The sequence below is a fragment of the Dendrobates tinctorius genome, unplaced genomic scaffold (genome assembly GCF_039654945.1).
Source record: "Dendrobates tinctorius isolate UK_male_01 unplaced genomic scaffold, ASM3965494v1 ptg000257l, whole genome shotgun sequence".
NCBI classification, from domain to species: domain Eukaryota; kingdom Metazoa; phylum Chordata; class Amphibia; order Anura; family Dendrobatidae; genus Dendrobates; species Dendrobates tinctorius.
In genome coordinates, this window is record NW_027361924.1 from 8,130,659 (window position 1) to 8,153,618 (window position 22,960).

Below are 22,960 nucleotides of genomic sequence, written 5' to 3' on the forward strand. Positions count from 1 at the left end.
GATGACCCCCTGTAGTGCATTAATCCCTAAGGCCTTTTGTTCTCCTCTGGGAGGTAACTTGTTTGACTACCCCTGGACAAGGAAGGGGGTGGGGGGAAGAACGGCAGCTGGACAAGTCAGTTCCGGTAGAGACAAGATGGTGAAAAGACTGCATTTCAGAGAGAAGGACCCATTTTTATCCTCTGGTGCTAGAGTGTTTTGGAATCTCGTTTCCCTGGACATTTTATCCTGATACTGGACTGCATTCTTATTCTGGACTATCTTATCCTTTGTGTGGTGGACTGAATATGGACCTTTTCGTATTTTTGCCTGAATAAAGGTCTTGGAATTGTTCACTCTTCGCTTGCTCTGTTGATTGTGTGATACCAGAGAAGGACCCCGTGACACAAGGTTAGGAATCAGACATTCTATACACTTCAGATGAGGATGATATGATGCCACTTCAGGCATAGGTATCTCTGACCTGTTGTCAGGAATCTGGTTGCATTCCAATATGGTTGGTAAGGGCAGACGCATTTGGCAATCTATAGACTCGACTACGTAGCCTCTTGCTCTCCTACCTGCTGTCTCTACTATACCGGCACAAGTTTTCAAAGAGTATGGGGCACTAGGTCCCCTGACGTTAAAGCTATCAAAGAAGACAGACTTGGCTAATGACCTGTTACTCTGATCATCTAAAATCGCGTATACTTTGATTGCCTTGTCCTTTTCGTCTGCTGGGTAAACTCTCACTAGGGAAATTTTAGAGCAAGACTTGCCTCCTATGAGATTTCCACAAACTTCTGTACACTTAGAAGTAATGGCTGGAGTGTCAGTATTTGAGTCCTTCAGCTCCCCGCTATGCTCTTGGGGCAAAGCATCCGATGGTGGTCCAGGGTGTAGAACTGAGTTATGTTTGGTGCTGTCACATTCGGTACTCCTTGCACTAACCTCACAGTATTTGGCGAAGTGGGATGTTGAAGAGCAGCATTTGTAGCAGATGCAGTTCTCCTTAAGGAAGGCCTTCCTTTCTTCCAATGACTTTTCTCTGAAAGCTCTGCACTTAAGTAAGGAATGTGGCTTCTTGTGTAAGGGACATTGCCTGCTTGGGTCCTTGGATTTGTCTTCTCCTTGACCGGAGCTGAACTCTTTGAGAACTGAACCTGTGGAAGAAATGTTAGCTTTGTGGACCTCCACAGTTGTTCTACAAGGTTTACTAACAGAGTTATTGGCACATGACAGCATGAAATCAAAGCTAGGATCATTTCTAATTTTTGTTTGTTCTGAGACAAAATCTACAAACACATTGAATGGAGGAAATGGTACATTGTAAGTCTGTTTATACCTAGAACCATATGTAACCCATTTGTCTTGCAGGTTATATGGGAGTTTTTGAACTATGGGGTTCACACCTCTAGCCATGTCGAGATATGTCAACCCCACAAGATCGCCTTCTGCTTTTGCTACACACAACTCCATTAACAAGTCAGTTAATTCTCTGAGCTTTGAATAATCCTTGTTCGCTATTCTAGGAAAGTCCTCTATTCTTTTAAACAAGGCACTTTCTATAACCTGCACTGAGCCATAGCATTCATCAAGTCTATTCCAAATTCTTTTGAGGCCAACATCTGGATAATTTACATTAATGTCTCTGATTCTCTTCGCGTGTTCGGCAGACTCACTTCCTAGCCATTTTACCAAGAGATCCACTTCTTCACTACATGATAGACCTATGTCTCTTATGGTATTTTTGAAGAAGGCTCGCCAAGCCCTGTAGTTTTCAGCACGATCGCTGAACTTTACAAGTCCCTTAGTGACCAACTCACGTCGAGCAAGGAACTTAGCAAAGTCCATCGTGGCTTGATTGACACTGATGCCAGCTGATGGAGTGTTGTCAGAGTACATGTGTGCTGTGCGACCATACCTGTTAGATGTCTATGGTTTGGTCCAACTGCTGTAGTACCTTTCTGAAGCGAAGGGATTCTCTTTAAGCTGGGACAGTTCCGGATCTTCTGTTCTGGAGAAAGATTATTGTAGTCAGTATCATCCCAATGTGTATTTCCTTGCTTTTGGTAGGGAGACTGATAGTTGGCTTTCTGGGGGTCCGAATTATCTGGTTGGCTTGACTTGTTGACAAAATGCTCTGTCTTCGCCTGTGGGTCTGGATCGTCATTTGATTTGGAATGCTGATGGACGTACTCTGCAGTACGCTGCAATGGATCGTGAGTAACTTGCAATAGGCCTAGCATACTGCTGCGTCTGCTGTGTTCGTCGTCAGAATATACGGCAGCTTCTAAGGCTTCTGCTTCTGCTATGGCAGCTGCTGTTTCTTTTTCAATAGCAAGTTTCTGTAATGTTGCTTCAAGGCGCGCTTTCTCTTCATCCAGGCATGCTTGTTGGCGTGCTTTTTCTGCATCCAGGCATGCTTGTTGGCTGGCTTTTTCTGCATCCAGTGACGCTTTTTCCGCATCCAGGCATGCTTGTTGGCATGCTTTTCTGCATCTAGTGACGCTTTTTACGCATCCAGGCATGCTTGTTGGCATGCTTTTTCTGCATCCAGGGATGCTTGTTGTAGTTTCAATTCTATCTCTTGCTCAGCAAAGGTGCTTCTTGCTTTTGCCGCTTCAGCTCTTGCGCGGTCAATAGCGGCGGCATTGCTGACGGATGATGTCTTGGAGGAACCAACTCGTGATCTCGTCTTGAAAGAGGATGCTCGTCCTTGAGAAATGATTCAACAGTTAGGCGACCGCTGTGATATCCCTTTGTCGGCTCTGCGTGGATAATGGCGCGCTCCGTATGGTTCGATTATTCGGCCTGACCGTTAGGAGGTTGCTGCAATATCAGTATGCAATAACCGTATGCTTGGATAATGGCGGGCTCTGTAACGTCAGATCTTCTGAGCTTGTTCTCAGCAGTTGTTTCACTATACTGTCCTCATACATGTTAGCAGGGTGTGCAATGAGACATGTAGCTAAACCCCCTGTCTTCTTTACGAAATAGAGGCTGTAAAATTGTAACCTTCTTTTATTGATTGCAGATGTGACAGGAAAGGGCTTGTCCCAGTCCACTCTCCCCTACAGATGCAGCGTCCCCACATGGCTGAAGCTGACATCTGACGATGTGAAGGAGCAGATCTACAAGCTCGCCAAGAAGGGGCTCACCCCATCCCAGATTGGAGTCATTCTCAGAGATTCTCATGGAGTCACTCAGGTTCGTTTTGTTACTGGCAACAAAATTCTGAGAATCCTGAAGTCCAAAGGCCTCGCCCCCAACCTCCCGGAGGACCTGTACCACCTGATCAAGAAGGCCGTCGCCGTGCGCAAACACATGGAGAGGAATAGGAAGGATAAAGATGCCAAATTCCATCTGATTCTCATCGAGAGCCAGATCCACCGTTTGGCTCGATACTACAAGACACGGCGCGTCCTGCCGCCCACCTGGAAATACGAGTCGGCCACAGCGTCCGCCCTGGTTGCATAGAGCCCTTTGTTCTGACACAATAAAGTTTGACTTGCACACCCTGCTAACGTGTATGAGGACAGTATAGTGAAACAACTATGCTTAGAGCAGGCTGTTTAAGAAGCATGAAGAACATGAATGGTGTAGTTTCTCATAAGACATATGGAGGAATAATGGCTGCTGTTCCCCTCACAGTGTCATAAACAAGACTATGATGTAACAGGAACAATCCCACAATACATTGCAAATTAAACTAGAATCTATGCATTAAACGGCCAGCAGGTGGTGCTGTTACCTTACAGTATGAAATATATGAAGGATTAATACACACACAAATGACTTTCTAGACAGCAATTATATGGCTGGACAGAACAGTACAATTTGTGAATATGAAGGATTAAAGTCATATAATGCAAGAAAAAGTGCTATTCCTCATGTACACACACAGATTGTGTTATTTGAAAGTACAGTTACCCACTAAAATGCAGTTCAAATGCACATGTTAAAAGGATTAGTAGTAAAAATGAGATAATAAATTCAAGTGGAATAGAATTCCACTTGAGTTTTTGAAAAATCTGCACTTCCGTGTGGAAACAGCAAACTGGCAGCCATTGGCCTGTTTTATGAATCATAATGGACCATCAAAAGGTTATAAAATTTATAAAACTTGTCATACTCCCCTCATTGCTCACTTCTTTAGCTCCTCATCTACTTACTCAACACCAACCATTTGGTCCGGAACACATCTTCTGATCATTCGACGCTCATGATAGAATCTTATGGCATCCAGGAGAATTTTGCCCTTGCAAGCAGGAAGGTCATGGCGCATGTCATGACATCATAATCCTGTTAAACTCCTGTGTGCTTGCACAGGCGGACACCAGGACAACTGCAAATCCCACTCAGTGGGAGAGGTCCCTGTAATCCATTGCGATCAGTGGGGGTCCAGAAGATGTGGTGAGGGCTAGATCTGTGGTGGTGAGAAGCGTAAGGGATGGAGATGTGAGCATTAAGGTGAATATAATTTTTTAACCTTTTGAATGATTTCTCCATGAATCGAATTTCCCGTAAAAAAACACATGAGCATGCAAATTCCAATTTTGACAGATTCACTCATCTCTAATTAGTAGTAAATATATGATTGTAACATTACATTAATATTTTAAACATTTTCTCGATCTCATATCAGAGGGTGACATGGGAAGTAGTTTCCACACCTTATAGTATCATTAGCAATAACCATTAATATATTGACCAGTAAACACGAAAAGAAGGAAAAGATGAGGAAGGGGTGAGGTAGAAATGAGAAAATCAGTTCAATGCAAATTGAATTCACCTTGAATTTTACGAAAAAATTGAATTTTTTGTAATTTTTTTCAACTGGATCCAGTAAAATCTTCCATTTTAATCATTGTGGTGGATTGGGAAAGGGTTTACAAAATATTATACTAACCTAGCTGCTCAAATGTCCAGCAACCACAGCTCTCCACCTGTTACTTCTTTGGCTCTGGCCTCTTCTGGTCTTTGTGGCAATTAGTAGCATATTCTCGGTGGTTGTGATCACAGTAATTCCTCTACCATCTACACTAACAAAGACAATCTTTAGAATTTCAATGTCATCATATTAGTACAACCTAACTTTATGTGGTCAATTCCAGTTCAAGATTGTGTGATCATCCAAGAGAGCCTAAAATTGAAAAATGCAAATGTTTTACGCTAATTTTGATCTCCACTTCATTCTGGTAAATACAGACCAGACTAGCAGAATAAGTCAAAAAGAGAAAACAACCCACTTTCAAAATGCTGCAGTCCAACAGGACTAATGTCAAAAGTCTGGATAAAACTTTTCTTTATTCACATGTATTCACACAACACATTTTTAATGACAGACCGCCTCCATTATCAGGTACATACTTAGAAATTGTAGATAAAGGGACTATTTTTAGGAAAAAGAGAGTGAAAAGTTAGACAATAGGGGTGGGATCCTATGAATATGTATGAATTAAACAGATATGTAAATAAATAAAACAAAATATATCAAACTGCACCTGACCAATGTTATAGAGTTCATCCTGTGTCAGACTGGAAGATGAACAAGTCAATACGTATGTCACTCTTGCGCTTCTGTTGATGAATCCACAATGGTTTCCAATGGTCATGCAAGACATCTTCATCAGGGCAGAAACCTGGAGAAACTCTGTTGACCCTGTAAACCTGTTTAATAATTTTTTATCCATTGTAAACCATTGTGGATTCATCATAAGCAGCGCAGGAGTGACATCTTCCTGATCATTTTGTACCCCTCAAAGTGATATACAATGCTTTAGCAGGATTCCTTACCTAGTTATGAACCTCATTCAAAGCTACTCTGGCCCATAACTCATATACACTTTTCCCCAGTTTTCTAGGTACCAGCAGCTCACTACAAATGTCACATTTTTTTCCCAGTGTAAATTCCTAAACTCCTTTCTAAAAAATACTTGTCCTTGGAGATTGGAGATGAGAGAGTCTCCCAAAAATTTATTTTGGGCAGATTTGCCTAATTCCAGACTTCATATTTGGTTTGGTCCAAATAAAATCAGTCCGAATCAAAAATATCCAGAAAAAAATGTTTACTATACTCTGAGGTCTCTCCAGATCCCAAAGCATTGTAAACAAGGGAGAAGGAAGGTGTTTAAAAAAATAAATATGGCCTCAGCACTGGTAGGAAATGTTGGAAGATCTGATGAAGGGTCCTGAGGACTGGGAGTTTTGTGACGTAAGGACAGGTTAGGGTTAGGCCAAGGACAAGTAACTGTATAATGTATATTACTATTATCGGCTTCATGGCCCTCAAGAGAAGACAACAAAATGTCAGCTTGCTAGATTCTTTTGCATCAAATCTCAAACATTTTGCTGGAACCCAAAATTTTTGAGAAATTATGACAAATTTGATTAGCTAAGAAATAATTTGCTCATCCCTAGCAGAGATATTTGCCTTTGGAATCCCATTTTATAGGGCATAGGGAGGAAATTGTTTCAACTTTTTTTCAAAAGTCAGCAGCATATATTCAACAATATTGACCAAAATATGTAAACATACCGTATATACTCGAGTATAAGCTGAGATTTTCAGCCCTTTTTTTTGGCTGAAAGTCCCCCTCTTGGCTCATACTTGAGTCATATACCGGGGGTCGGCAGGGGAGGGGGAGCGGGGTGTCAGAGTTCATACTCACCCTCTCCTGGCATGGTCTCTGCAGCCCCTGCTTCTTCCATGATCTCGGCACCCTTTCTCTTCCTGCATTTAGTGGTCACATGGAACCGCTCATTAAAGTCATGCATATGCGCATATTCATGACCTTAATGAGTGCTACCATGTGACCGCTGAATCCTGGCAGAGCTGCGATACCGACACCATGGAAGAAGTAGGGGCTGCAGAAACCGTGCACCAGGAAGGGGTGAGTATGATGGGGGAGCCATATTCAGCTGTCCCCGTTCCACCATCACATGCCGCTCTGTCCTCTGCATCCTCTGACTGTGACGTTCAGGTCAGAGGGTGCAAAGATGTAGTCAGTGCGTGCCCTCTGCTGAACGTCACTGCAGAGACCCGGGAGACAGAGCGGCGCCCTGCGATGGAACGGGGACAGGTGAATATCGCCAGTGCCAGGGGCCTGAGCCAGCAGTGACACCAGCACCTGTCCCTCAGTGCGCCGGTGTCCCTGCCTGCTCAGGACATTGGCACCTGTCCCCCAGTGATGAGAGGTGAGTATGTCATCTTTTCTTTTAATTGCAGCAGCAAGAGCAATATATGGGCCACATTTATCTATGCAGCATCTTCTTGGGCCACCATTAACCCTTGTGCAGCATTTTATGGGGGTATTTAACTATGGAAGATCTTGGGCCACCATTTACCATTGTGCAACATTTTATGGGGGGGTATTTATCTATGGAGCATCTTTTTGGACCACCATTAACCCTTGTGCAGCATTTTATGGGGGTATTTATCTATGGAGCATCTTCTTGGACCACCATTAACCCTTGTGCAGCATTTTATTGGGGGTATTTATCTATGGAGCATCTTTTTGGACCACCATGAACCCTTGTGCAGCACCACCCTCAGCTTATATATGAGTCAATAAGTTTTACCAGTTTTTTGTGGCAAATTTAGGGGTCGCAGCTTATACTCGGGTCGACTTATACTCGAGTATATACGGTAGCTATGTTATAACTTTTTATGTTTCCTCAAAGAATACAGTCAGGATAGTTTAGTTTATCTTCAACAACCTTTGAAGAGATTTCTTGATTTCACTGTTACGTAGGCTATAAACAAGTGGATTTATCATGGGTACGACTGTAGAATAGAAAATGGACAGGACTTGGTTGAGGAGAGCATCTGTGGGGTGGAAAGAGGACGTGAAGTGTGATCCTCCTGTAGAATAGTAGATCATCATGACAATGAGGTGGGACAAGCAGGTGGAGACGGTTTTTCTTCTTCCTTCCCTGGATTTAATGCGCACAATTACATGAAAAATTTTAATGTATGACACCAAGTTGCAAAAGAAAGGGCAGAGTCCAAACAGAATACTTTCTATACAAATTACAATATAAAACTCATTGGATCCACCATAGGATGCATTAAATACAGTTATTGCATCGCAGAAGAACTGATGAAGGATCACCACCGGATCATATGTCATGTTCAATAATGGAATGATGAGGAACCATGAGTTAATGAAGGCACAAACCCATACGATGACTATAATAACTGTGGAGTTTGTCATGCTCAAGAGTTGGTGGTAATGCAAGGGATGACAAATCGCAACATATCGGTCATATCCCATTACGAAGAAGAGTATCACCTCGGCACTGGCTGCTGTAAAGAAAAAGTACATCTGGGTGAAGCACTGGGAGAAAGATAAAAGGCCATTCCCGGATAATAATACATGGAGAAGCTTTGGGATAATGACTGTGGTGTAGCAGATGTCTATCACAGATAAATTACAGAAGAATAGATACATGGGGGTGTGTAGATGGACATCAACAAATATCACGGTGGTAACAACTGAATTTAAAATTATTGCAATCAAGTAAATGTAGAAGAAAATGATGACAATCACCAGCTTCTGATTTGTATTTGTGGAGAACGGAAGGATGTGGAATTCTATATTTGTACTATTGGCTGCGAGATTTGACGGCATTTTGCAAGAGGAAAATTTCAATTGTCCAAGAAGTTGAAAATGTTCTAAGAAGAATAACTCCTACTCCTAAGCATTGCAAACCATTTTCTGGGTTTAGTTATGGGCTTGCATTGTACTTCAAGTCATTATTCAAATGTCAGAATTTCCAGCTTTAGAAGTGAAAAGAAAAGAAGAAATCAAGCAGCTTTAGACCAATATAATATAAGAAAGAGAACACATCATGTTTTTATCATAAAAATCCATATTCAGACCCATAATCCACAATAAATGAAGCAAAATGAAGCTAATAAATAATTATGTTTTCTCTTTCCTCCATTCATTGGCAATAGCTGAGAATTTAGTAATCATTTCTGTACTGACACTGTTTTATAAAATATTGCAACAAATATAAAAGAAATTAAAAATAAGATATATTATAATTATATAAGCAATCTAATAATTACATATAAACTTACTGGTGAAATATAAAACAGCACAATCTTCATATGTGCCAAGCATTGAATCCTTTCGACACTACTTATATAGTCTGTTTTTGAGAAAGATATTTGGAAAAAATAAAAATAATTAATCATGTCCTTCAGGAAATGTCCCGCAGGTAATTATTAATACACTGTCTATTCAGAAAACCATCTCTCTTAATGATCTTATAAATTACAGCTCTATTCCCATTATCTTAAGTGGGTAAAATTGTAAAGTGCCCATAAAAACAAGGAACTTGGCAATTTACTTGATATTGAAAATCTCCTCTGTTCTCAAGAACAGTGTGAATTATAATTTTAGCGTTTACTGCTTGACATCGAGGTTACTGGCCAACCCTGCAGTCTATCAGTAATGGCCGGACATGAGTAGTACTTATAATGCAGCTTACAAGGGCTGCTCTGAAGCTACATGGATGGCCAAAGCATACTGTTAGCTGGCAGCTTTAGGGCCATTGTTCTGTGATGCTACATAGGCAAAAGAGGCAAATCTGCTTTTGTTTGCAGCATTGGAGGGAGCACAGTTCTGGCCAGCGCTGCATGCCTCTGGTTCAAGCTGTTAATCAAGCAGCCTTGTATCACTACCACTAAGCAGAAAGGCAGCATTTCAGGGAGTGATTTGCTCCTAAAGACTGGGGTTGAGACAGCTCCTTGTTACAAAGATTTATATGACAAAACTATGGGTGTACTATGCATGAAATGCAAACCTTTCTTTGCAAGATATAAAGTCTTAACTAGAAATGAGAGAATGTATTCAAGCGGAATTCTCCTTGAATGTTACAAAAATCCATATTCTCTAAAAAACTGATTTTTTTTTTCTTTACAGTTTGCTCCACAAGAATTTAGCAAACTGGTAGCTAGCTGTAACTTAAAGTTCCTGGCAGCTCTCTCTCTCTGTGTAGCTGGATTACATATAATAAAAGGCAGAGCAGTGTCTGTCCCACCATTCCTTAACTCCCACCCTCAGTGCCCACCTAATCCACCTAAAAAGCACCTCCCTATATATAGTCTCTAGACAAATAAATTGTTGCACACACAGGTTATCCTTCCTAACGTTCTTCACAATTCCCAAGTATCTTTAGATACTGAATATAGTATCCTGACACTCTACTGCTGTCAGTAATGTTACAGGTGCTGACAGTGCAGTGCATTGTAGGGTTACAATGGTCACGTAATGTATTCATGTAGTAGAATATATTTTGTAATGCCCAACATAATCCCCTCTGGCAAGTTACAAGGTGATCAGATTACTTGCTCTCCCTCCTTGTGCACATCCCCAGTCACTGTAAACTTGCTGATGATCACAGACCACAGGACATCATCATTTAGGGTACCGTTACACATAGCGATGTACCAGCGATCCCGACAGCGATATGGATCGCTGGTGCATCGCTAAGTGGTCGCTAGTGAGCTGCCACACAGGCAGATCTCAGCAGCGACATCGCTGGGGTCGGGAGTCACTACTTACCTGTCAGACGCGGTGATCCTGACGCCCTCCCACCCGCGTTCACGCATCGCTTGTTGTCACAGCAGGAAGCGCCGCAGGAAGCTGACGACGAGAAATGGTCCAGGACCTTCTCGCGTGACCAGCAATAACCAGCGGGGGAGCCGGTCGGAGATAAGTATCACATGTAGCGATATCGCTAGCAATATTGCTGCTACGTCAAAAAATCAGTGACTTTACAGTGATATTGCTAGCGATATCGCAGTGTGTAACGGGGGCTTTAGAGCTAATAATGAGATAAAATCTTGTAGTTTACAAAAATGGACAGAAGGAAACCCTCTGTTGTTAAATCTGGCTAGACTATTAGAAAGTATGAGTAATTATTTAAACTCCATTGTGGATTTTAGCAGTTTATCAGAGTGAATGATAAGTTCAGACAGCATGTGGAATGGGTGAAATGGCTCTTAAATTGAAACAAACATTTTTTTCCTCTAAAATGAAATATATATTTTTTTTAACTTTTCCAAAATTTTAAGTGTTTTTTTTGTTATTTTATTTTTAATTTTGCAATATATAGCTGAAGGGAGATTGAAAAAGAGGGTGTTGGGGTTGTGGAGATAAATGTACATGGTTACTGTGTGGAGATTTTCTTCTGTGTCAATTTGAAAATGGTTTAATAAAGAAAGAAAATAAATTAAGATTGGTTGTAACAAAAGATGACAAATGCCGTTTTTTGCGGATTTTAAAAGCACTCCAAATTTTTGGGGTGTAAAATAGGATTTTTTTTTAAAATAAAATGGTGGTGCATCTTATAATCTGTTTTAACTGTAGTTTACCTGGGGGTGGTGCTGTTGGAGCGGGACCACAGGAGTCAGGGTCGCTGCTTCAGTAGGCCAGCGGCAGCAGGAGTGGGGCGATGCTGCGGTGCCTGGGCACTCATTAGATGTATGCACAAGTGAACGGAGTCCCCTTTTTCAGTTACTTTCCTGTGGGGGGGCTTCAGGAAAATGGCCACCTGAGGCGGCACATGCACAGATTGAGATCTTGGGAAACAAAATCTCATCTCCTGAGATCTCAATCTGTGCATGTGTTGCCTCCAGCTGCCATTTTCCCCAAATCCACTGCAGAGAACTGAATGGGAAAAGGGACGCCGCTCACTTGTGCATACATCTAATGAGGACCCAGGCACCACTCCACTCCTGACACCACTGGCTTCCTGAAGCAGCAACCCCGCCTCCTGTGACCCTAATCCACCTCTGACCCCCTCCTGTTAAGCTCACTTCAGATTATAAATTTGGAGGAAAAAAGTGCTTCTTATAACATGAAAAACACATTATTTGTAAAAATCCCACCACAAACAAAAGTACTATCTTCAATCTAAAATGATGGAGACAATTTTCAGAGAAGAAGGCTGTGGATATTAATGAATAGTACTTCAGATATATCCATGCCAATTTAAGGGCCCAGTGGGCTTTCAGAAGTACAAAGGAGGCACATGAAATTTAGAAAAGGGACTATGGTTTCAGTAAGTAGGAAAAATAAATTATTGGTGATGTAAATTTATCTTATTAGAGATTTAAATTTTCAAAGTTATTCTTTGAAGTGAAAAAAATAATAGATAAATAAAATCTTATTCTCATAATTTAATAATTCGGATACAAAGCTAAAATTGTTTGCACCCCAACAATTAGTCAACAATATGAAGGCTGTTTTGACTTAATAAATAAAGAAAAACTGTAAAAAAAAAATTTCATGATTTCATGCAAATATAAAAAAGTTTGGAAAATTACTAAATAACCTTTACTAGAAAATTATATCCCAAACATGAATCTTGTTTTTCATTTAAGATTTAAAATTCCAAAGTAAGGGTGCAAATTAATTACAAAAATAGTTATTTACTAAATTGAATTATAATCATTACATTAATTAAAAAATTGTTAATTACTAAATTGAAAAACTGTAGCATTTGTTTATGATTTCATGCAAATATAAAAAAAAGTTTTTGAAAATTACTAAATAGCCTTTACTAGAAAATTATATTCCAAAAATGATTCTTATTTTTTTATTTAGTCTACTAAAACGCTTGTGCACTCCCTCATCATCTCCCGCCTCGACTACTGCAACAGCCTTTTTTGTGGTCTCATTGCTAACACCCTCGCACCTCTCCAGTCCATCGTTAACACTGCCGCCCGACTAATTCATCTCTCTCCTCGCTACTCCTCCGCTTCTCCCCTCTGCAAATCTCTTCACTGGCTCCCATTCCCTCAGCGTATCCAGTTCAAGTTACTAATACTGACCTACAAGGCCATCTATAACCTGTCTCCCCCATATGTCTCTGAACTAATCTCCCGATACCTTCCCTCACGTAATCTCCGGTCCTCCCAAGACCTCCTTCTCTCCTCCACACTTATTCGCTCCTCACCCAACCGCCTCTAAGACTTCTCCCGAATAGCCCCTATTCTCTGGAATTCTTTGCCCCAACAAGTCCGACTATCAACCACATTTGGATTCTTCAGATGGAACCTGAAAACCCATCTCTTCAGGAAAGCCTACAGCCTGCAATGACCCCGCTACTTCCTTCTCTCTCACCACTACCGGTGATATCACCACAACCAACACCAGAACTGCTGCAACCCACCAACCTACTGTCTCCTTCCCCACCATCCTGTAGCATGTAAGCCCGAAAGGGCAGGGTCCTCTCTCCCCTCTGTATCAGTCTGTCATAGTTAGTTTGTTTACTGTAAGTGATATCTGTAATTTGTATGTAACCCCTTCTCATGTAAAGCACCATGGAATCAATGGTGCTATATAAATAAATGATAATAATATTTAAAATTTAAAATTCCAAAGTAAATACGCAAATTAATTACAAAAATAGTTATTTACTAAATTTAAAAATACTAATTACATTAATTACTAAATTAAAAAACTGCAGAAAAAAATATTTTATGATGTTATGCTAATATAAAAGTAATGTGTTAGAAAATTACTAAATAACTTTTAGTAGAAAATTGAAAAATTATTTCCCAAAGATGAATCTTACTTTTTTAAATTTAAGATTTAAACTTCCAAATTAAATATGTGAATTAATTGCAAAAATAGTGAATTAGTATATTGAAAAATAATAATTACATGAATTACTAAATTGTTCATAACTTAATTGGAAAAAGTCTCAGTGATTACTTAATAGACTGAATGATAAGTTAAATAGTGTATTGGAGCCAAACACAAGTTTGTTCATTAATAACATGAAACATGCATTTTTTATTTTATAGAACTTTATTGTTTATTTCTTTTGCTCTTTTAGGAAATATTCCAAATCTAATGAAAGAGAATTGGATAAAAAAAAATTTGGTAAGACTCCAAGTCAAACAAAAAGTAATATTTTTAATTTAATTTGAGGAAAAAAAGCTTTTTTTGTGGCATTTACAAATATCCTTGAAAGGTTTCAAATCTGCATAAAAAATTTTACAATACAAAATATTATTGTGGTACAGTGTTAGCCAGAAAGATAGATGTAAATACTTATAAACCAAAAAAATTTGAGAAAAGTATTCAAGGAGTGATATCTTTATTGGCTAACCAGAGAAATTATATTCGCAATCTTTCAATGTTCAGAAGGGGCATTCTGAGCTTGCAAATTTAATTTCTCCGGTTAGGCAATAAAGGTATCACTCCTTGAATACTTCTCTCATTTTTTGGGGGGAGGACATAAGTATTTATACAATGAATTGTAAAACAGAAGTATCTGGACCTCTTTTTTTGCATAATTATCTGATCAGAAAAGTCCTGTTGGAAAGTATACACATTCTAATATGAATCAGTGTAACTTCATGAAAAAAATATTAAAAAAATAATAAGAAAATGGGGAACTCACACCAAAAGTGAAATATTACAACAGTAACCTTCATCAATAATGATGATTAGCATAAGATGTTAATCAATATTATTGTTCAGCCCATCGAAAAACAAAGTCATCTCAAAATTCATGCTCATTTTCTGTGTTGGTATAAAGAGTAGCTGATAATAATACCTAGAGATGAGTGAATAGATTTGTAGGACCTTAATCCAATGGCAACTACAGTAGGTGGACCATCGAGACATCATGTGTGCAACATGGTACAATGATGAAGTTGCCAGATTGGTTTATCAGATGAGAGATTGAGGATGCCGGCAGGTAGGAGGTTCACAGAGCTCCCATCTGGTGGCCACAGACTGTGGACATGGCCACTGGACAAGAGTCCTGTGAATCGATTCACTTATCTCTAATAATGACAATTCATAACATAAGTAATATTCCTAGAAGAATGTGTTCAAGATAGTTTACTTTATATTCAGCAACCCATGTAGGGACTTTTTTATTTCATTGTTACGTAGACTATAAACTAATGGATTTATCATGGGTACAACTGTACAATAGAACATGGACAGGGCTTGGTTGAGGAGAGCTTCTGTTGGGTGGAACGAGGACATGACATGTGACGTTCCCGTAGAGTAGTAGACTGTCATGACAATGAGGTGGGACAAGCAGGTGGAGAAAGTTTTTCTTCTTCCTTCCTTGGATTTAATGCGTACAATTACACAAAAAATTTTAATGTATGATACCAAGTTGCAAAAGAAAGGGCAGAGTCCAAAAAGAATGCAATTAGTGCAGATTACGATGTAAAACTCATTGGATCCACCATAGGATGCATTAAATACAGCTATAGCATCGCAGAAGAACTGATGAAGAGTCACCACCTGATCATATGTCAAGTGCAAAAGTGGGATGATGAAGAAAGATGAGTTTATGAAGGCATAAACCCACATGATCACTACAATTACTGTAGAGTTCTTCATGCTCAGGATTCGGTGGTAATGCAAGGGATGACAAATCGCAACGTATCGGTCATATCCCATTACAAAGAAAAGTATCACCTCAGCACTGGCTGCCGTAAAGAAAAAGTACATCTGGGTGAAGCACTGGGTCAATGACATAACATTGTTCTGTGACAATAATATATGTAGGAGCTTAGGGATGATGACTGTAGTGAAGCAGATGTCTATCACTGATAAGTTACAGAAGAATAGATACATGGGGGTGTGTAGATGGACGTCCAAACATATTACTGTGGTAACAACTGAGTTCAAAATGATTCCCATCAAGTAAATGTAGAAGAAAATGATGACAATCAGCAGCTTCTGATAAGTATTTGTGGAGAACGGAAGAATGTGGAATTCTATAGTTGTCCGATTGTCCATGAAATTTGACAACATTTTGAAAAAAATTGCAATGTAAAGGTAGACTATCGAAACTTCCAACAGAGTGCTCGAAACACAACTCATCAACCAGACGATATGTTTTTCCACTTCTGAGTAACCGAAGGAACAATGTCCATAGTACCGAAACGCTGTTCTTGATATCTACCAAAAAGAGATAATTTTTGTGACAGAACCAGAATTTTACGTCTTTTTCTTGTGGACAAGAACATCTGTAGGTTGGCTTCCCATTTTTTTCAGATATCTAGGGATATCACATTCAAAAAGAACCTAAGAGTCACTAAACTTTCCTTCATTTTTTTATAATTTTGCTCATCATGAAAAGTAATGAAATTTTGTAAATGACTTTACTTGGGGATTTGTTTTTACTTTTGTAGAAAAATGAATTAAAATAAAATGAATGCATTTAAGTAGCTGACAAACCCCGGCTTTCCCCCAGTCTATTTGCCTGTCTTTAGCTGTATTGATATCAGATATACTAATTTGGAGTACAGATGAAAGGGTCATCTCAGTGTTTCTGCATCACTAACTTGGGGGATAAGTTCCTGCAGGAGACTGTTCTGGTAATCAGACTACTGAGAGGAGGAGACAGATGCTGAGCTGGCCCTTTCACTGCCATCATCTGTACTCCAAGCAATTATGTTCTGATATCAATCCAAATAATTAGACTGAGGAAGAGCAAAGGTTTGGAAGACACTTTCGGTTTTGACTCGAATGAAGACAAGTTCCCTAATAAAGTGATTAACAAAGTTTTCTAAATTTCCATTAATAAGAATAAAAATCAAAGCTTGGAATCTCTTTAAAAGATATTAGGGGACTCAAAATTACATTCTATTTTTGTTAAAGTGACAAATATCTAGCTGTATCCGCTGGACTTCAGAAGTCAAGATTCTAGAACCTGTTGGTTCAGAGAAAGCCCAACCTAACCAATGTCATCTCAATAACAAATGCTTGTGCCCCTTGTCGGCAATCCATCATCCAGTTACTAATCCCTCCCAAAATATCTGATGGGAAATATATATTCCAAAAACAGAATCATGAGAGGATAGACTGGATAGTCCTCAATAAGCGGAACAATGCACAATTCTCAAATTATTAGCTTCTCTCTTTCTCCCTTTTGCTCCCTGACATCGGTTCAGTTATGCATTAAATCGATTATATAGAGAGAGAATTTATTTTCACGGTTTCAGATGAATAAAGTTTGTTCTATAAGATATTAAAGAGGTGGCCCCACTTAAATGCATGTATTTTGGGGTAAAAATCATTTTTGCAATTGGGTTTCATTAAAAATTTGACATGCTTTTTGTTTTCTGCACATTCAAATCCTGTAGCCGGCAATATACATTACAACACATGTGCTATAGAAGGCAAACAGTGCAACATTATTAATTAAACCCAATTGCAAAAAAAACCCAAAAGATTTTTATCCCAAAATGAATACGTTTATGTTTATATCCTGTTAAAATAAATTAAAAAAATAAAAATAAAATACATTATCATATAAAAAACCTAAAGGTAAAAAACACAGTAAATCTCTGCTTACCGATGAAATGATAAAATGCTCATCATATGTTTCAGGAGTGAATTTTCTGCTTATATAGTATTTTTCTTTCTTGAAAAACAACTAGATTAATGAGTGATAAAATGAGTGAATCATGTCCCTCCTGGACACTTCCCTGAGGTTCTTATTAATCCCGCGTCTATTCTGTAAACATCATCTCACAATTTTTTTAGCATTTAGGTCATTATTTCTACATATTACAGGATTTAATAATTAAATCTTGTGGTCTCTAACGCAAAATAAATATTTAGCGTGCTATGTATTTCTCAGTATATCATGGAGATGAGTGGACGGTGCATAAAATCAATCAATTGTATACACTCTTCATGCCCCACTCCAGGAATACAATGTTGCATTCCACAGTATAAACCATCAGTAGAATGCCGGATATGTCACTCATTAAAGGGAATCTGCTAGTACAACGAACTAGCCATCTATAGGTCATAGGAAGCTGGAAAAAATGATATCTTGATATCTGCCATCTGATGTCTTATTCCAGTTATCACCACATTTTTCCTAATATGTAAATGAGCTGTTACGATCTATAGGCCGGACATAGATCTCCCTGAGACTCCACGTCCAGATCTTATTTTGCATGAAATGGAAAATTACCAGTGTGACACATGTAATGATTGAGAGTCTGCTGTCCTGATCTACATGTCTCACACTCGTAACTCCCCCTTCTATGAGAAATAATATCTGGAGGCAGATACTCAGGGAGATCTATGTCCAACCCATAGATCTTAACAGCATTTTTTCCACAGTTGCCTGAAACGTTTGCACAGTACTGTACTTTACAATTACTTCACTTTCCTATTATTGTCAGCGAGAGCCTCACTAAACTGGGAACTGATGTGTCAAGGATGACAGCAATGGGGGTCATGCAGATCCCAACGTCATCACCAGTTGTCAAGGAGAACACAGAGGGGTCACGCAGATTCCACCACTGTCACCAAATTGTCAAGAATATGCTACTGTACTGCCTCCATCTGTCACAGCAATTACGGTATTGACTGACATATGATGGGCGAGGCTGCAGCTACTTCCACTACTAGGCCAACCGGTTATTGCCAAACTCACACTGAGCATATAGTGTATATTCCTCCGAATTTAGCTCATGGAAAATATATATATACCCTGATGCTATCACTGTCAACTCCACATTAACTAAAAAAGGAACCACTAGCTGCTACAACCAATCGTTTATTCAGGCCGATTGGACACCTGTTGCAGCTAGTGTTTGGCTTCAGTGGTGTGGTTTACAGAACAATAGGAATAGAGCTATACAATTTTATATATTTAATCTGGAAAGGTAAGCAGAATTTATAAAAAATATTAAAAAATGTTACAAAATGGCGATAAAACAATATGGTATATACAATTGTATGCAATGCAAAGGAATAATGAAAGAAAATTACTAAACCTGAAGTTGCAAGAATGGCTCTTATGGAGGGAAAAACTCAGATTAAGAAAATAGAACACTCTCATAGCAAGTGAAGTTATGTATTCCAGAATGAACACAGACAGATGTGCACGCTCTCATTTTTATTAGATCAAGGTTATGCCCACATACCTCCCCTTGGTGAGTTCATGTGGCGTCTGGTTGTGGGATGTGCTAGGTCTGTTGCAATTTTATGAGATCCCAAACTTTCAGAATACCTTTTCCCCTGGATGTCCCAGGCGGTAGATATTGTTGTCATGTTTCCTATCTTAATTTTATCTATCCATTGAGATGAAACATGGCATGGATTATACCATTCATCAGACTGATATTAAACAGGAAGGGTGAGAATAGCCTTACAGTGATGTGAGTGAATGCATTACATTCATCCCTTCACTACAACAGGGAAAATATATATTTGATCAATGCAGACCCCAATATTCATCACTGACCTCTGGCTCCAAAAAGTTTCAGAACAGTACTTTGATTACAGTTAGCTCTGGTCTGGGAGGTACACTTCCCCACCTCTGCGTAAATAGATTCTAGTCTTAGTGTCTGACAGTCAGACTAAATGTCTTGTTGTTATTACCTGGTCACTGCAGGAGGTTTCTACTTCAATAAAGTCAATTCTCTCTCACTTCCCCAGTTATCATTAGTTTATATTTCCCCAGCTATAATTAATCCCATATGTTCAAGGTGAGGGTGATATTTCCCCTTTCTGGATTTTTCTCTATGACTCAATGGCATATTGGTTACATTGCAGCATAGTAGCAAGTGTTATTGCAGAAATGTGGAACCATCATTCAAGTGGAAGAGAAAGATTTTGGCCAAAATTTATAGGGTTAAAATGGAGCAAATTATGTGATTGGAATTGCCTTCATAGAACTTCTTACTTTATTTGCATGTAAGACCAAAGTTCATTTTCACTGCAATGATAAGTGGAACTGCAGCTAATACTAATGTTCGTAAATGTAGTTTTGTCTACTATTCAGCATTATTGTCACTTTGGTACCTACAGTATAAGTGCTTAGAGGCTTCGGTTAAGAATTTACACTTGACAAATAAGGTTTAGCATTAGAGAATAGCATGTAAATTTGAGTAGAATGCAATTTTGGATGAAATTGAATTCTACTGCAATATTGCAATTTTTCTTAATCATAAAAGGCCATTAAAATGTAGGCCTTAGTGTGAACATACACCTGCATGCTGCTTGCATACCAACTTAGCCAAGGTTCACATTAGCATTTCTGTGTGCAGCATATTATCTGCATGCGCAAACGCATGCAAAAAATGCATGCAAATGCATGTTTATGCAGCATTTTTTATCTGCATCATCTTACGCATGATGCAAAAAAGCTGCGAGTGCATGCGTTGGTATGCGTTTCTGCATGCATTTCCGTTGTTTATGTGCATGCGTTAGAAATTTCCAATGTTTTGCAGTAACTTTTCCTTGACATCAGACACCAAGTAAGCGTGTCTCATGGGATTTCTATATATATAGACACACTTCACTGATGAAATCCTCCTCTTTGGCTGCTGTATCTAGCTGCAAGATGGATCTTGACATGGACCGCTTCTAAGAAGATCTGGGTTTACAACTGAAATTGGCTGCTGCCTTAGCTTTTGCTTGTCAAGAACAAAGAAGAAGAGAAAGATGGAGAAGACATCGTCATTGCTATTGGCAACACCCCATCCTTGAATTCCGAGAGAGCCGTGGAGCCTACCACTCTTTGTACACAGAGCTGTGGCAAAATCCGGAGAAGTTTTTTGACTACACGAGGATGTCAGAACAGAGCTTCCATGACTTGCTGCTACGTGTCCAAGGATCCATTACCAGGCAGGACACACAGCTTCGTCAAGCAATTGCTGCTGAAGAACGTCTTTTGGTCACCCTGAGGTATGTAATTTTGAAAAAGAAACACCTGGCATTAATATGATTGCTATAAAAGCCATGTACTGATTTTTTTTTCTCATTTTCTGTTCCGCAGATTCCTGGCTACCTTAGAGACATTCTCATCACTACATTTTCAATTCAGGAATAGAGTGTCCACACTTTCTGGAATTATTGGAGACACCTGTCATGCTTTAGGTGAAGTTCTGCAGCAAGAATTCCTCCCCCAACCCACAACTGAACTCTGGCTGGAAAATGCTTCCAAATTCTAGGAAATTTGTAATTTTCTTAACTGTGTGGGGGCTGTGGACAGCAAACACATTAGGATTATGAAACCTGCTGGAAGTGGAACAGAGTACTTCAATTATAAAAAATACTTTTCCATTGGTCTAATGGCTATTGCGAATGCCGAGTGTAGATTTGTTGCCGTGGACATTTGTTAGGCGCAGAGGTTCTCCCACTGCACTGGGGGAATCTCAAGCCATGTCCTCTGCAGTCTCCCATTCCCAGCGTCTTTCCCAGGCTAATGTTAGGCATCTGGTTGCTACTCCAGGCTCAGCTATTGTATCATGCATGAGTCAGCGGCGAGCAGACGCTCCTGGGACTAAGTCCTGCCTTTCTCCTACTGAGCATGCCCGTGGGATGACCTCTCATTGGAGGTCAGAGGTCATATGCTCAGGTTCTATTGCAGCTCGGAATGGGCCATCAGGAAGGTCCAGGAAGGCTGTGTCTATAAAAGGATCGCACGACCGCACGGCTGTGCGCTAATATAGGCAAAGATTAGACCATGTGGAGTGAGTGTTGTATGCATGTATGAATGTCTCTGGTGAATGACTCATTAAGAAACCCCTACCCTTGGTATGCATGTGTTGTGCAGCCTAACCTGTTAAGCACCCAGGTCTAGGTGTAGGAAGAGGCACAGTCAGAGACTGAAATCAGTGTCCACCGGTGGCTCTACACGCCACGGTGCACGTGCTCTGCACTCCACCATAGTCAACGTCTATAGTGGTGTCTGCAGGTGTGACGCCCCATGCTCATAAGGTCTAGAGGGACTCTGACCCCATGTCATTGGGGCAGAGTTCTGTGACCGCATTCTCTGCACTCCCTTGCAGAGCTCTGTGAGTTCTAACAGACTCCGGCATTTATGTTCCACGGTAGTGCGGCTCTGTGACATAACAGAGTCCGCTCCAGTACACGTCAGGTGACTAGTAACCTGCGTGTGGTCTTTTATACCGCCATATAGCATCCGCCATTACCGAGCAGAAGTTTACCACCTCTGCATGGTGGACCCCGAGCTGCGAACGCATCTTACTATCATCTTTATTATTTGGTGTGTTCCGCAAGCCATAACAACATTGGCTCATTTGGATGAGGAAATTACTCACAGACTTTCAAAAAACTCTGACATGAACTAACGTCTGTATGGGAATGATTTTAATTTTCCGCAGCCACGACCTCTTCCCAACACCGACGGCTAGCCAATGCCCTTTGTTGTTGTTGGGGATGAGGCGGTCCAAATGTGTGCCAACCTCATTAAACCATACTCAAGTCGGAACTTAAATCACACAAAACCATTTACAACTACCAACAGACAAGGGCACAAAGAACCGTGTAGTGTGCATTTGGATTGCTGGTATCTAAATGGTGAGGTTGTGAAAGCATGTGCTGTTCTACACAACTACATACTGGTTAAAGAGAAATCAAACTTGCAACCTGAGGAACCTGTTACATTGCATGATTACCAATTTCACCCTCTGAGAACCACAGTGGAAGTTGCCCAGATGATGGATAAGTTTGCTGCTTACTTTGTTTCAGATAATGGACGTGTGGCATGGCAAGACAAAATTATTTAAGCTGCTAAGTAAAATGTACCTGTTATGTTTAAATTTACCTGTAATGTAAAAATTACATACCTGTTATGTTTAAATGTACCTGTGATCTAAAAATGTACATGTAATGTTAAAATTTACCTCTGTTTGCTGAGTTAAATAAATAAAATACCTCCAGTAAAACCCGCAAGTTCCCTCAAAAATACAATACACATGTGTGTGTTTGTAGTGGCGGCGCATAAAGATACCAATAAAACAAGATATAGGACAAACAAAGTTTTATTTTACAAAATTTAACCAAAAAGAAGGTTTAAGGTCGAGGTGATTGGTTTTTGCGTCGTGGTTTACATGAGGGTGAGATGGGGTGGACATTGGGGGTGTGGAGCTGTGAGGATTGGGTGGTATTTGATGAGAAAGGGGTTACAGGGAAGAGTCTACAGGGGA

At 39.8% G+C, this 22,960-nt stretch overlaps 3 protein-coding genes across 3 annotated transcripts; 1 reads left to right on the top strand and 2 right to left on the bottom strand.

Annotated features, from left to right (window-relative positions):
• Positions 1-2,194: 2,194 nt before the first annotated feature.
• On the top strand, positions 2,195-3,499 carry LOC141069273 (small ribosomal subunit protein uS15-like). The gene is made up of 2 exons (XM_073558726.1): positions 2,195-2,201; positions 3,017-3,499. Exons 1-2 carry the CDS (start codon positions 2,195-2,197, stop codon positions 3,457-3,459), a joined length of 450 nt encoding a protein of 149 aa, XP_073414827.1. The 3' UTR covers positions 3,460-3,499.
• Positions 3,500-7,682: 4,183 nt separating this feature from the next.
• On the bottom strand, positions 7,683-8,615 carry LOC141069274 (olfactory receptor 7A42-like). Its single transcript, XM_073558727.1, has one exon. The coding sequence runs from the start codon at positions 8,613-8,615 to the stop codon at positions 7,683-7,685; it is 933 nt and encodes a 310-aa protein (XP_073414828.1).
• A 6,243-nt stretch (positions 8,616-14,858) lies between these two features.
• LOC141069275 (putative olfactory receptor 1F12P) lies at positions 14,859-15,791 on the bottom strand. Its single transcript, XM_073558728.1, has one exon. It carries the CDS (start codon positions 15,789-15,791, stop codon positions 14,859-14,861), a length of 933 nt encoding a protein of 310 aa, XP_073414829.1.
• Positions 15,792-22,960: the final 7,169 nt, after the last annotated feature.

What these genes read in the sequence shown, in the direction of transcription:
- LOC141069274 (XM_073558727.1), bottom strand. Translation starts at nt 8,615, where the DNA reads ATGCCGTCAAATCTCGCAGCCAATAGTACAAATATAGAATTCCACATC.
- LOC141069275 (XM_073558728.1), bottom strand. Translation starts at nt 15,791, where the DNA reads ATGTTGTCAAATTTCATGGACAATCGGACAACTATAGAATTCCACATT.